Source organism: Macaca fascicularis, chromosome 10 (genome assembly GCF_037993035.2).
Source record: "Macaca fascicularis isolate 582-1 chromosome 10, T2T-MFA8v1.1".
NCBI lineage: Eukaryota > Metazoa > Chordata > Mammalia > Primates > Cercopithecidae > Macaca > Macaca fascicularis.
In genome coordinates, this window is record NC_088384.1 from 7,354,928 (window position 1) to 7,368,474 (window position 13,547).

The following is a 13,547-nucleotide window of genomic DNA, read 5'->3' on the forward strand; positions in this document are numbered from 1 at the left end:
TAAAACAGCAGGTCTAGATCTGACTCACCCAGGAGAGTTAAGAGGTCATGTTAGTGGGTCAGTCCACAAGTATTTACCCAGGGCTAGGTGCTGCTGTGGGTCTCCAACAAGCAAAGCCTAGAAGCTGAGACACAAAATCCAGGTAGGACTCACCTGATGAGCTGGCCTTTTAGTGCCTAACTCTGAGTGCCAGAGACGTGCCAGGCCTCTAACCTCACGTACTTCATGTCACTGCATCCTCACCCAGACCTATGGAGAAGGGCCTTCCAGCACTGTTTTTGTGCCTGTAGTGATGATGACTGTGATGGTGATGGTGATGGTGATGATAGTGACAATAGTAGTGATGATGGTGACAATGATGGTGATGGTGACAACGATGATGGTAGTGATAGTGATGATGCAGTGGTTATGTTGGTGACGGTGTAATGGTGGTGATAATGGTGACAGTGGTGTAATGGTGGTGATGGTGATGATGATGATGTGATGGTGATGACAGTGACAATGATAATGATGGAGGTGATGACAATGTGATGGTGATGGTGACAGTGGAGGTGATGATGAGGATGATGACGGTGATAATGAGATGTAATGGTGATGATGGTGACAGTGGTGGTGATGACACCGATGATGTCATCTGACATTTATTGAATGTTATGTGTCCAGCAAACTTCAAGCTCTCCAGACACTCAACTTTTTTAATAGCCCTATAAAGAATAGATTCCTTTTGCCTCCATTTGACATAGAAGGAAACTGAGGCTTAGGGAGGTAAGTGATTTGCCTGGGGTCACAGAGTGAGGTGAGGATGTGCCCAGGATTCACACCCCAGGGTCTAACTCAAGCATCACACTCTAAGCACTGCACCACCCAGCCCCTTCCACCCTGGGCCACAGCTCCCCTGGGATAGAGCCTCGGTCTGAGCACTTTTTTTATACCCAGCTCTGTGCCCTGGGCCTGCACACAGTAGGTGGAGTTCTCTTACAAATGATGTGTGCACTGTGATTTTGCACATTTGTAAAAACCCACCTAGGTATTAATGCATCACCTTTCTAGGTAATAATAAACAAACCCATATGAAATGCTTGTGGATAAATAAATGACTTCATGCAATTGTTGGCCAACCCAGCTCCACTGGCTGACTCTTCTTGGAAGAATCATTTCTGGGACATCATCATCTACTTTCTTACCAGCCAGGACCCTCAGCCCAGTCCCCCACTGACCTAGGGGCCCAGGACATTCCCTGGGCCACACCCCCAGGGGGTGGGGACCCCATGTGTCTCTAGGTCCATGATGCCCCTCTGCTCACCACTGCCCAAGTCTTACAAGGAAAGAAGGCTGGTGGGGCAGGGATGGGGGTTGGGATGGTTTTGGCAGCTTTGATCCATTGCCAGAAGATATGGGGGCAGGAACACACTTTTCTCTAGACAAGCTGTTCGCTTACCAGCTGACTTTGGTAAAAAGAAAAAAAAAAAAAATCCTAGCTCCATCTGTTCCCAGAGCGGAGCTGGTGTGAGTCCTGGGGCTTCCTGCAGCTCAGGCGGCCAGACCCAGTTTCAGACTCCAAGACAGCTGCCCTCTGGATTATTTTGGGAAGCAGCTCAACTCCGAGGCACCCCAGCCTTCGAGGCATTTCCCTTCACTTCGAAGCTGTTTGCACACCCAGCCCAAGCTGCCAGCTCCTTCTCTGGCCCTGGACGCCTTCCTGTTCAGCTTGCTATAATTATCCTGCTTCCAACTTCTGCTGCAACTTCTACTGGAGTCGGATTTCTTGGGATGGAGGAAGAGAGAAAAAGAGCGAAGGCCATGGATAGTGAAATAAGGGGAGGAAAGGGCTCCCTGCTCCTGCCTCGTCTCAGTCTTCTTTGTGGGAACCACTTCTTCCACCCACCCACAGGCACCTGGGGCCCCCAGGCATCCACCTTGTTCCACGGTGAACACTCTTCCCCACTCTCGTCTCAAATAATGTCCCCACTCCATTTCTGAATGACAAGTTCCTGGTGCAGGTGGGATGAGGGCATCTTGGGCAGAGAGAACAGCATCAGAAAGACTTGGAAAGATCACAGAGATGTCAGGGATATAACTGGAAGCAGTGTGGAAAGGTTGAGGCAGGGAAGGAGACAGAACACAATGAGCAGGAGGACCACAAAGCCAGCAGCACCAGAGCACCCAGAGTCCAGAAGCTGCCTGGAGGCTGGGACCTGAGAAGGTTGGAGCAGGATGGTAGTGAGACTGGGTTCCCAGGACAAAAACACTCTGGCGGCTGGTGCAGAAGTGAAGTCAGAGGGACAAGAAAGGGAGGCCAGCTGGAAAGTTCCAGAGTGAGGATTAGGGAACGGGGCAAGTTCTGACTTGGATGTGGTGAGCTTGGGGTGGGTACCCCAGGCAGAGCTATGCCCTGGGAAGTTCAAAATGTGGATTAGGTCAGAAAGTAGAACAGTGGTTGTCCGGGGCTAGGGGAGGAGGATAGGGGTAGTTATTATTTAATGGATGCAGAGTTTCAGTTTTGCAAGATGAAAAGAGTCTTGTGGATGGAGGGTGGTGACAGTTGCATAATAATAGGAATGTACTTAATACTGCTGAATATGCTTAAAAATGGTAAGATGGTACATTTTGTGTTATGTGTATTTTACCACACACAAAAAATAAAAGAAAAAAGAAAGAAATGTGGGTCTGGAGCTCAGGGCTAGCGCTGCAGTGGAGACTGGAGAGTGACCCTTAGGGAGGACGGACAGGAATTTTAGAAGCAGAAGGCATCACCAGGAAAGCTGTTTGGAGTGGGAAGGACCAATACTGAATTTATTTCTGTAGGTACACAAGCTCACTAACATATAACCAACACTACACAAAATGATCAAGAAAGTCTTTTAGGCAGGAAGAAAATAATACCAAATGGAAAACGAAACAGTGAGCACCAGGAATAATAAGTATGTGGGTAAATATAAAAGACTTTCTTCTAATTAAAAAAAAAACTATTTAAAAGGCAATCGATGTGGTTGGATACCATGGCTCATGCCTGTAATCCCAGCACACTGGGAGGCCAACGCAAATGGATCACTTGAGGCCAGGAGTTGGAGACTAGCCTGGACAACACAGGAGACCCCATCTCTAAAAAAACAAAACAAAACAAAACAAAAAACCCAAAAAAGTTAGCCAAGTGTGGCGGTGCATGCCTGTAGCCCTAGTAACTCAGGAGGCTGAAGTGGGAGGATCAATTGAGCCTGGGAGGTTGAGGCTGCAGTGAGTACTGCAGTCTGGGTGACAGAGAGAGACTGTATCTCAAAAGGAGACAATTGACATTTTTAAGCAAAAGTAATATATTGTGAAATTTATTCTACAGAAATGAGACACGTGATAATAGGACACAGAAGAGTGAAGTGGAAGTAATATTACTTAAAGGTAGACTGTAATAAGTTAAGATGTTATAATAGATTAAAAGGTGGCCTCCAAAAAGATTTGTCCACATGCTAATGCCCAGAACCTGTGAATGTTAGCTTCTTTGGAAAAAAGGTTTTTGCAGATATAATTAAATTAATGATCTTGAGATTAGATAATCGTGGATTATCTGGGTGGGTCCTAAATCCCATGACAAGTGCCCTTATAAGGGACACACAGAGGAGGGATAGACAGAAAAAGGAGAAAGAAGCAAAGTGACTGTGGAGGTAGATATTAAAGCGATGCACCCACAAGCCCAGAGATGCTGGTAGCCACCAGAAGCTTGAAGATGCAAGGAACAGCTTTCTCTCTAGAGCCTCCAGAGGGAATGTGGACCTTCCAACACCTTAATTTCAGACATCTGGCTTCCAGAATTGTGGGAGAATAAATTTCTACTGTTTTAAGCCAAAAAGTTTGTGGTAATTCGTTATAGCAACCACAGGACATGAATGCAGATGTGTATATAAAGTCTAGAGCAACCACTAGGAAAAGAAAATAAAGAAATACAGCTGGTAAGCCAATAATGAAAATAAATTCACATAGCTAAAAAGTTCTCAATCCAAAAGAAATAAGAAAAACATATGAACAAGGCAAATAGCAAGATGGCATTAATAATTCCATTAAATGTAAATAGGACTAGAGGTACCTTGAATAGTCAAATTCACAGAGACAGAAAGTAGAATAGTGGTTACCATGGACTGAGGGAGGGGAGAACGGAGAGTTAGTATTTCCTGGGTGCAGAGTCTCAGTTTGGGTTGATGAAAAAGTTCTGGAGATGAACCTACAAAGAACTCAAACAAATTTACAAGAAAAAAACAAACAACCCCATCAAAAAGTGGGCAAAGGATATGAACAGACATTTCTCAAAAGAAGACATTCATACAGCCAACAGACACATGAAAAAATGCTCATCATCACTGGCCATCAGAGAAATGCAAATCAAAACCACGGTGAGATACCATCTCACACCAGTTAGAACGGCAATCATTAAAAAGTCAGGAAATAACAGGTGCTGGAGAGGATGTAGAGAAATAGGAACACTTTTACACTGTTGGTGGGATTGTAAACTAGTTCAACCAGCGTGGAAAACAGTATGGCGATTCCTCAAGGATCTAGAACTACAAATACCACATGACCCAGCCATCCCATTACTGGGTATATACCCAAAGGATTATAAATCATGCTGCTATAAAGACACATGCACACGTATGTTTATTGCGGCACTATTCACAACAGCAAAGACTTGGAATCAACCCAAATATCTGTCAGTGACAGACTGGATTAAGAAAATGTGGCACATATACACTGTGGAATACTATGTAGTCATAAAAAAGGATGAGTTCGTGTCCTTTGTAGGGACATGGAAATAGCTGGAAACCATCATTCTCAGCAAACTATCACAAAAACAGAAAACCAAACACCGCATGTTCTCACTCACAGGTGGGAATTGAACAATGAGATCACTTGGACACAGGAAGGGGAACATCACACACCAGGGCCTATTGTGGGGAGGGGTAGGGGGGAGGGATGCCATTGGGAGTTATACCTGATGTAAATGACGAGTTGATGGGTGCTGACGAGTTGATGGGTGCAGCACACCAACATGGCACACGTATACATATGTAACAAACCTGCACGTTGTGCACATGTGCCCTAGAACTTAAAGTATAATAAATAAATAAATAAATAAATAAATAAATAAATAAATAAAAATAAAATGGGTTCAATCAGAACTGCAAGGGAAAAAAAAAAGGAAAAGTTCTGGAGATGGATGGAGGTGATGGTTGCACAACAGTATGAATGTACTTAATGCCACTGAATTGTACACTTAAAATGACTAAAATGGTTAACTTTATGCTAGGTATATTTTGCCACAATAAAAAATGTAAGTGGACTAAACCCTCTAATTAAAAGGCAGAGGTTTTGTATAAAAAGACACAGTTATTTGTGTCTATAAGAAACCTACCTTAAATAGACTCGGTTTAAAAGTATAGAAAAAGATACACCATGCTAATACTAACAGATTGAGTGGCTATATTAATATCAGACAAAGCGGATTTCAGAGTAAGAGATATTACAAGGGATAAAGGAGACAAAAGGACACTATAATCTTATATGAGTTATGAAACAAAAATTGATAGCATTGAAAGGGGAAATAGAGAAATATACAGTTACAGTTGAAGATTTTAACACTTCTCTCTTAGTAATTGATAGAAGCAGTAGAGAAAAAATTAGTAAGGATATAAAAGATCTGAAGAACATAATCAACCAACTAACTGACATTTATGAAACATTTTGTCCAACAGCAGCAGAGCACACATTCTTTTTCAAGTGTATACAGAATATTTACCAAGATAGACCATAATCTAGTACATAAAACAAGTCATAATGCATTTTAAATGATTTAAATCATACAAAGTATGTTCTCTGACCACAACAAAACCCAGTGCCAAAAGATAGCTGGAAAAAAAATCCCCAAATATTTGGAAATTATACACTTCTAAATAACCCATGAGTGAAAGAGGAAGTCACATTTGAAATTAGAAGATATTCTGAACTTCATGAAGGTGAAAACACAACATATTAGTATTTGTGGGATGCAGCTAAAGCTGTTCTTAGAAAAAAAAATCCAGCATTAAATGTTTATATAAAAGAAGAATGTTCTCAAATCAATGATCTTAGCTCCCCAATATATTTAAGATGTCAGTTTTCCCCAATTTGATCTAAAGAACACAATTCCAGTCAAAATTTCAGCAGGCTTTTGGGCAGAAAATGACAAACTTACTCTAAATTTTATGTAGAAACCAAAAGAATTAAAAAGACCTAGAAGAACCAAAATAATTTTTGAAATGAACAAAATTGGAGGACTTATTTTTGTACTTTTAGTGGAGACATAGTTTCACCATGTTGGCCAGGCTGGTCTCGAACTTCTGACCTCAAGTGATCCACCTGGATTGAGTGAAATTCCATCTCAAAAAAAAAAAAAAAAATTGGAGGACTTATACTACCTGCTTTCAAGACTTGTTATAAACCTCCAGTAATCACGACACTATAGTATTGGCATAAAAATACACATATCCACATAAAGATGTAGATTGTGTAGATCAATAGAACAGAATAACACATAATAGAGAGTCCAGAAATTGACCTAAATATATATGGCAAATTGATTTTCTACAAAAGTGCCAAGGTGATATGATGGGGAAAGGAAAATCTTTACATGAATAGTACTGGAACAATTATGCATTTATATATATACACATATATGTATATATGTATACACATACACAGGCAGGAAAAGAAAATTTTAAAAATGACCTATTACCTCACCCCATATACAAAGATTAACTCAAGATGGATCATAGACCTAAATATAGGAGCTCAAATTATAAAACTTCTAGATTAAAAAAAAAGGCAAATGATTTGAACAGACACTTTACCAAAGGTATACAGATGGAAACATACATGAAAAGACGTTGTTATGGACTAAATGTCTGTGTACCCCCAAAATTTACATGTTGAACCTCTAACTCCCAGTGTAGTAGTATTTGCAGGTGGGGCCTCTGGGAGGTGATTAGGGTCAGATCAGGTCACGAGGACGGAGCCTCATGATGGGATTCATTTTCTTATAAGAGGAAGAAACACCAGAGCACTCTGATGCTCTTGTTCTCTTCTCTCTCCCCTTCTCTCTCTCTCTCTCTCTCTTCCCTTGACCTTGTAAGGACGGAGAGAAGGAAGTCATCTGTGTGCCAGGAAGAGAGCCTCACCAGGAGCCAAATCTGCCAGCACCTTGATCTTGAACTTACCAGCCTTCAGAACTGTGAGGAATACATCTCTATGGTATTCTTCAGCCCAAGCTGACTAACACACATACTCAGTACTATTAGTCATTAGGGAAATAAATTTAAAACTACAATGTGATACCATTGTACCCTCCAGAATGGCTAAAATGGAAAAGATGGACAGTACCAAGTGTTGGCGAGGATGTGGAGTAACTAGAACATCTCATACATTGCTGTGAATGGTACATTTACTTTGGAAAACAGTTGGCAGTCTTTTTTGTTTGTTTGTTTGTTTTTTGGTTTTTTTTTTTTGGTTTTTTTTGAAGCAGTCTTGCTCTGTTGCCCAGGCTTGAGTGCAGTGGTGCTATCTCGGCTCATTGCAACTTTACCTCACAGGTTCAAGAGTTTTTATCTGCCTCAGCCTCCCGAGTAGCTGGGATTACAGGTGTGCACATCTGGCTAATTTTTGTATTTTTAGTAGAGATGGCGTTTCACCATGTTGGCCAGGCGGGTCTTGAACTCCTGACCTCAGGTGATCTGCCCACCTCAGCCTCCCAAAGTGCTGGGATTATAGACATGCACCACCCCACTCAACCTAGTTGGCAGTTTCTTATACAGTAAAACATACACTAATATGACCCAGCCACATCAGTCTTAGGTACTTACTCAGGAAAAATGAAAGCATAGGTCCCACGCCAAGACTTGAACATGAATACCAATGCCACTCATAAAAATTAAAACCCCAAAGAACCCCAAAGGGCCATCAACTGGCAAATGCATACACAAATTGCTGTGTACCCATATAATGGTGCTGTACTAAGGACATGGGTGGTTGATAAAACAAACAATGAAGATACTCTCAATAGCATTACGCTAAGTGAAAGAAATCAGACACAAAAAGCAACATACCATAGGATACAGTTTATAAGAAATTCTAGACAAGGCTAAATGATGGTGACAGAAAGCAGATGAGTGGTCCCCAGGGCCAGGGGCTGGGAGAAGGGGATTGGCTGCAGACAGGTGCAGAAAGTTGCATGGTGATGGGAATGTCCCATATCTGGATAACGATGGTGGTGGTTACGTTGACTGCATGCATTTGTCAAAACTCATCAAATTGTACACTTCAAACTGGGAAGTTATTCCTCAGTAAAGCTACAGAAATTAAATAAGTCACATTTTTTTTTTTTAATTGCTGTCAAATAGAACAAGAGTAAGGATGTGGAACAGCCAGGCAGAGCCAGCCTGCAGTGAGTGGGGCCCGAGCAAGTGAGGACGCAAAGACCCCAAGAAGTGGGGCTGGATTTCAGGCTTTCGGGATGAAGCCAGCTGAAAGAGGTTGAGCCTGTGTCCCCAGAAGCTCAAGGAGAGGACCTGAGGCGCTGGAGGGGGCATCTCAATGGAGGGGGCACCTGAGCAGGTGGAAGGAGCTGGGCTCCAGGTACCTGGTGTGGGAGGATGCACGTTGCCCAGAGGCAGCTGGGGTAGGGTGGGTATGAATGAAGAGGGGTGCATCTGAGTGCTCGCATGGAACCCGCTTATGGGCTTGGGTTTGCCCTGTGAACTGGGAGCTGAGAGGGGCAGGCAGATGGGAGGCTAAGTGAAGGGAAGACCCTTCAAGGCCTCCTCACACCCAGACACCAGCTCTCAGGGCTGACCTGGCGCCACGTCCCTGGCTCCCATCTTGCTCTCGCGAAGGACATCTGCCCAGGCGCCCCCTGTGGGTGTCAGTGATGACCTATCCCTTAACCCCCCTCTAAAGCCCCTCCCCAAGGCCACAGCTGTCAAACTGTGAAAACCCCAGACCCAAAGGCCTCTTCAGGGTCTGAGGAGGAGCAGCAGCCTGGGGCAGTGGTTGCCCTCCCCACCAGCCTCACCCCTCCCTGCCAGTCCCACCCCTCCCCACCAACCTCACTCCTCTCCACCAGCCTCAGCCCCCCTGCCAGCCTCACCCCTCCCCACCAGCCCACCCCTCCCCACCAGCCTCACCCCTCCCCTCCAGTCCCAGCCCTCCCCACCAATCTCACCCCTCCCCGCCAGCCTCAGCCCTCCCCGCCAGCCTCCTCCCCTGCTCCCATCAGCCATCAGCTCAGCCCCACTCTGGAAGCCCTGGACCGACTATGTGCAATTCTCCCACGCAACTCTTATGTGCAGAAAACGCCAAGTCTCACTGGAACGAGTGGGAAACCACAGCTCCCAAGGATAGACTGGAGACAACCTGAACCCACCAACCAACCGCGAAGATCGTTTCTTTGTGACTTTTGGGCAAAACCCACGAGAGCAGCTGCAGGGCTCAGCCTGGCCTGTGCTGCTTTAACAGTCACTGAATCCACTTCTCCTGGTGGGTGGGAGCGTGGCTATGGAACCATGCCGGCTCCTGCCTTGGAGGGTGACTCTGGGGCCCATCATCCCAAGTGAGAAGCAGGCCAGTGTGGGGACCTGGGCTGGAAAGGTTAGGGTCTGGGGCTGTGGGCCCTGTCCCTGTGAGCCTCCAGCCCCGAGTGATGCCACCTCTCTGGGCTGTCACTAGCCTGGGCCCAGAGGCTGATGTGACCCACACTCACCCCACGGGAGGGAGGCTGTGGGTTTAAGGGCCCTCCACAGGGCCCTGGCAAGTTCCCAGAATCCCTCCCAGAAATACTTTTATTAAAATAAACTGAGCAAGGCCAGGCAGCTCAAAATGATCCACACAAGGGGGTTCAGAGATCATCTGATGATGGAGACAGGAGACAGGGTGGGAGGGAAGCGGGTCACGAATGCACAGGAAACAGCGGGACCGTGGGAGGACCCCCTGCGGCCTCGGGCCCTCCAGCCGAGCTGATAGGCAGGCTCTGGGCTTTGGGGGCAGTGAGGGTCAATTCGGGGCTCCACGGGGCGTACTGTCCCTGTGTGCTTTCTGGGTGTGCTTGCAGAACAGGCCATAGAGCACCCGCAGTGTGCTCTTGGCATCCTTGTTCACGATGTCTGTGGACCAAAGGAGGGCAGGGCAGCTGGTCAGGCCTGGGTGGCAGTGACCGACCATCCCGGTGTGCCCTGCACTGAGGGGTTTCCTGGCATTCAGGATTTCAGTACTAACACCAGGAGAATCCCTGGAAACCAGGACAGCTGGTCACCCCAGGCCTGAGTCCCATGCCCGCTGCGTGACCTGCCTCCTCCTCCTGGCCAGTCCTCTCCTGAACCTTCCTGTGGTGCCTCCAACACAGCAACTCCTCAAGGTCTGGCTTCTCTGGACAGCCTGTCCCCAGAGACCTTGGTCTCCCCCACGCCAGGACCTCCTCCCCTGGGGCTGCAGTACCACCTCCCAGGAAACCCTGGCAAGCACCCATTCTCCACCCCTGCCAGGCAAGAGGACTCTGCCAACGCGTGCTTATCCCCCAACGCCCTGCACCCCGTTCTGTGGCTCTCGCACGAGGCGGCCACCCAGGGCCGGCCACCATGTGGGCATCTGCCATGCACTCACCTTCAGGGCTGACGGGACAGCTGAGCAGGCCCTCATCCTTCAGCAGCTCCAGCGCCAGGGTGACGTTGTGAAGCTACGATGACAAGGCCCTGTCAGATGTGGGCACAAGCAGCAGCCCCAGGCCAGGCCCTGGGTCCCAAGTGCCAAGCCCTTCCTATTGTCTACGATGTCCATCATGAGCCCAAACTCCCCACAGCCCCCAAGGATGGGGAGCTCACTCCGTCACACAAACAATCCATGCCTCATTCCTCAGCCACTCACAGGCCCCACTCTGAGCAGGTGCTATACCACCTGGGAACACACATGCATCCAGGGGCCACTGCCATTGAAAAAAACAATCACCAAAGAGGATACCCAGTAGGGATCAGGGTCCTGGTCGAGGTGATGCCTGGTTGTGAGTCCTGCCAGGCAGGGAGAACTACCCAGGGAAAGGAGCAAGAGCCTGGGGTGGCAGATCCCCTTTGAGAACAGCTGTTTCCCAGGGCAAAGCACAGTGAAGAGATTGAGGCTCGGAGGAACCAAGGGGCTCACTGGAGCTCATGAGACAGAAAGTGCTCAAACCAGTCTGCCCACGGGAAGCAGACTGGAGACTGGAGTGGTCCCCACCCAGCTGGCTGTCCTTTCCGCCACCCCTTGCCTGGGGTGCAGTCTCAGAGATGGCCCCCTTTAGAGGTAGAGGGCGCCTGAGCATCAGTCAGGTCCCCCAGGGGTTCATTGCTCAGTTTGGTCCCTGCCTGGGGCCTCCTTTTGCTCATCTGCAAAGTGGGCTTACCACAGTTCCCCTGTGCCTTGCTGTAGGATATGGTGAGAGCGCAGGAGCCCTGCCGGCCCTCCCGCAGTGGGTCCCCTCCCTTCCCATTCTAGCTTCTCCCTTGGGCCTCATCTACAACCAGAGTAGGTCCCAGCCCCTTTGCCTTAGGGCAGCAGCCTGGTGTGGGTGAAGAGGGACGAACTCCTGGTTCACTGTGACCTCAAACAGGTCCTCCCTTCTGCCTTAGCCACCAGTAGATACACTAGAGGGGCTGGACATCCCAGCCCACGGGTCAGCCGTGCCTGGTCCCGTTCCCTCCCTATCTGCCTGGCCACAGCAGTCCCACCAGGGCAGGGCAGTTCCCATGACAACCCAGCCAGGGGCCAAGAAGCCAGGTTGGCTGAGCGTTGGATAAGCAAGGCCAGGCAAGACTCATCCAGAATGCCAGCCTGGCCCAGGCCACCCTCAGCCATCTCCTGGAGGGCCCGAGCAAGAGGACTCTTGGGATCTAGCTTGGATATCTGTGCACTGCCACCCCCACCCCTGCCACTAAGTGTCTGACCTCAGACAAGTCACACATCCTGGCTGGGCCTCAGCTGCCTCATCTGTGTCATGCGGATGATGCATCCGTCTGCCTGCCTCTCCAAGGCTGCCATGTGCGTTCAATGTGATGACGGACACAGAATTGAAGCCACAAAGCAAGTTTTGAAGGGGAGGATGATGAAGGCACAGGAGCCGGAATTGGGTTAGCAGAGTCCTTCTCCACTTGGGGACACGAAGATGGAGGGCAGGTCCCAGATGGAAAGGAGTGTATGGGCAGGGTGCCCAGCAGCAGCAGCAAGGCCGCTCCCCTATAGTCAGCCAACAAGGAGAAATGGGCCAGGCACGTTGGCTCATTCCTGTAATCCCAGCACTTTGAGAGGCCAAAGTGGGCAGATCACCTGAGGTCAGGAGTTCAAGACTAGCCTGACCAACATGGTGAAACCTTGTCTCTACTAAAAAATACAAAAATTAGCTGGGTGTGGTGGCACATGCCTATAATCCCAGCTACTTGGGAGGCTGAGGCTGGAGAATTGCTTGAACCCAGGAGGTGGAGGTTGCAGTGAGCCGAGATTGCACCATCACACTCCAGCCTGGGAGACAGAGTGAAACAAAGGCTATCACATGGAGCCAATGCTGCAGCACGCTGCAGGTGCCAATGCGGGGTGAAGCTCTGAGGCTGTCCAGACCAAGATGGACGGGAAGCTCTGAGTGGACAGACCAGAGCATCACCGGAAGTTCCCATTACTGTGTCCCCAGTTCTTCCTCCTAGCCTGGAATATTCTGGGAAACTAGGGTTGCAATTGTTGCTATTGCTCACATTCTTGTTATGAATATTATTTGCAGTTACATGGAGAGTAAAGGTCGGAGGGAGAACAAGACCCTGAGGAACCTGAGGTTCTAGATTCCACACTGTGCTCTCCTGCCTCAAAGCCCCGCCTTTGATATACTCAGTGAGTCAGAATCTCCCAAACTGTGATCTAGGATGGACAGGAAACGGGATATCTGTGGCCAAACATTTTTAGAAACTGATGGATTAAATAAAATAATATGGAAGTCCTTCACTGCAGGACTTATCAGAACCTTGAACGTGTTAGTGGGTCTCATGAACCTTCAAGACTAGACATGTTTCCCCAAGTTATTTATTCATAGAACCCATTTGTCACAGAGCACCTCCTGGGACCAATGTTTTCGAATAACTTTGTTCATTCACTTATTTAAAAAATACTTGTCATCTACTATGTACTAGCCATGCAACTAGTGTCCAAAACAGACCAGACCCCCTGCCCTCATGGAGCTTATGCTTTGGGAGCGGCTATCAACACTAAAAATTATGACATCTGCTTCTGTTTGTCACACTCCTCCTCAATGACACTGAATCCGAACAAAAGATCATCTGCCAGAAGAGCCGACCCTGACTGCAGGGCTATCTCACGATGCTCTGTCCAGAGATTTTTCTTCCATGTGCGGTTTGAGATGAAGATAAAACTACCACCTTCCACGGAGCCGAGAGAAGGTTACAACCCGGGAAGATGCGTGCAAATCCTCCTGGGGAAGAATAATTTAATGTGGAAGGATGCCAAGGATT

General features: G+C 47.5%; 1 protein-coding gene across 9 annotated transcripts in view; it reads right to left on the reverse strand.

The window, feature by feature from the left end:
- The window catches only part of PARVG (parvin gamma), a 48,912-nt gene that overhangs the window by 12,505 nt on the left and 22,860 nt on the right, over positions 1-13,547 (reverse strand). For 4 of the 9 annotated variants that reach the window (XM_065522022.2, XM_065522021.2, XM_015457077.4 and 1 more), the window contains one exon: positions 10,669-10,741. In XM_065522022.2, the coding sequence (XP_065378094.1) occupies positions 10,669-10,741 (73 nt within the window). Of the gene's footprint in view, positions 1-9,833; positions 10,173-10,668; positions 10,742-13,085; positions 13,508-13,547 lie in introns of those variants that run through there. The other 5 variants (XM_005567048.5, XM_015457079.4, XM_045363488.3 and 2 more) reach the window with 2 other exon arrangements.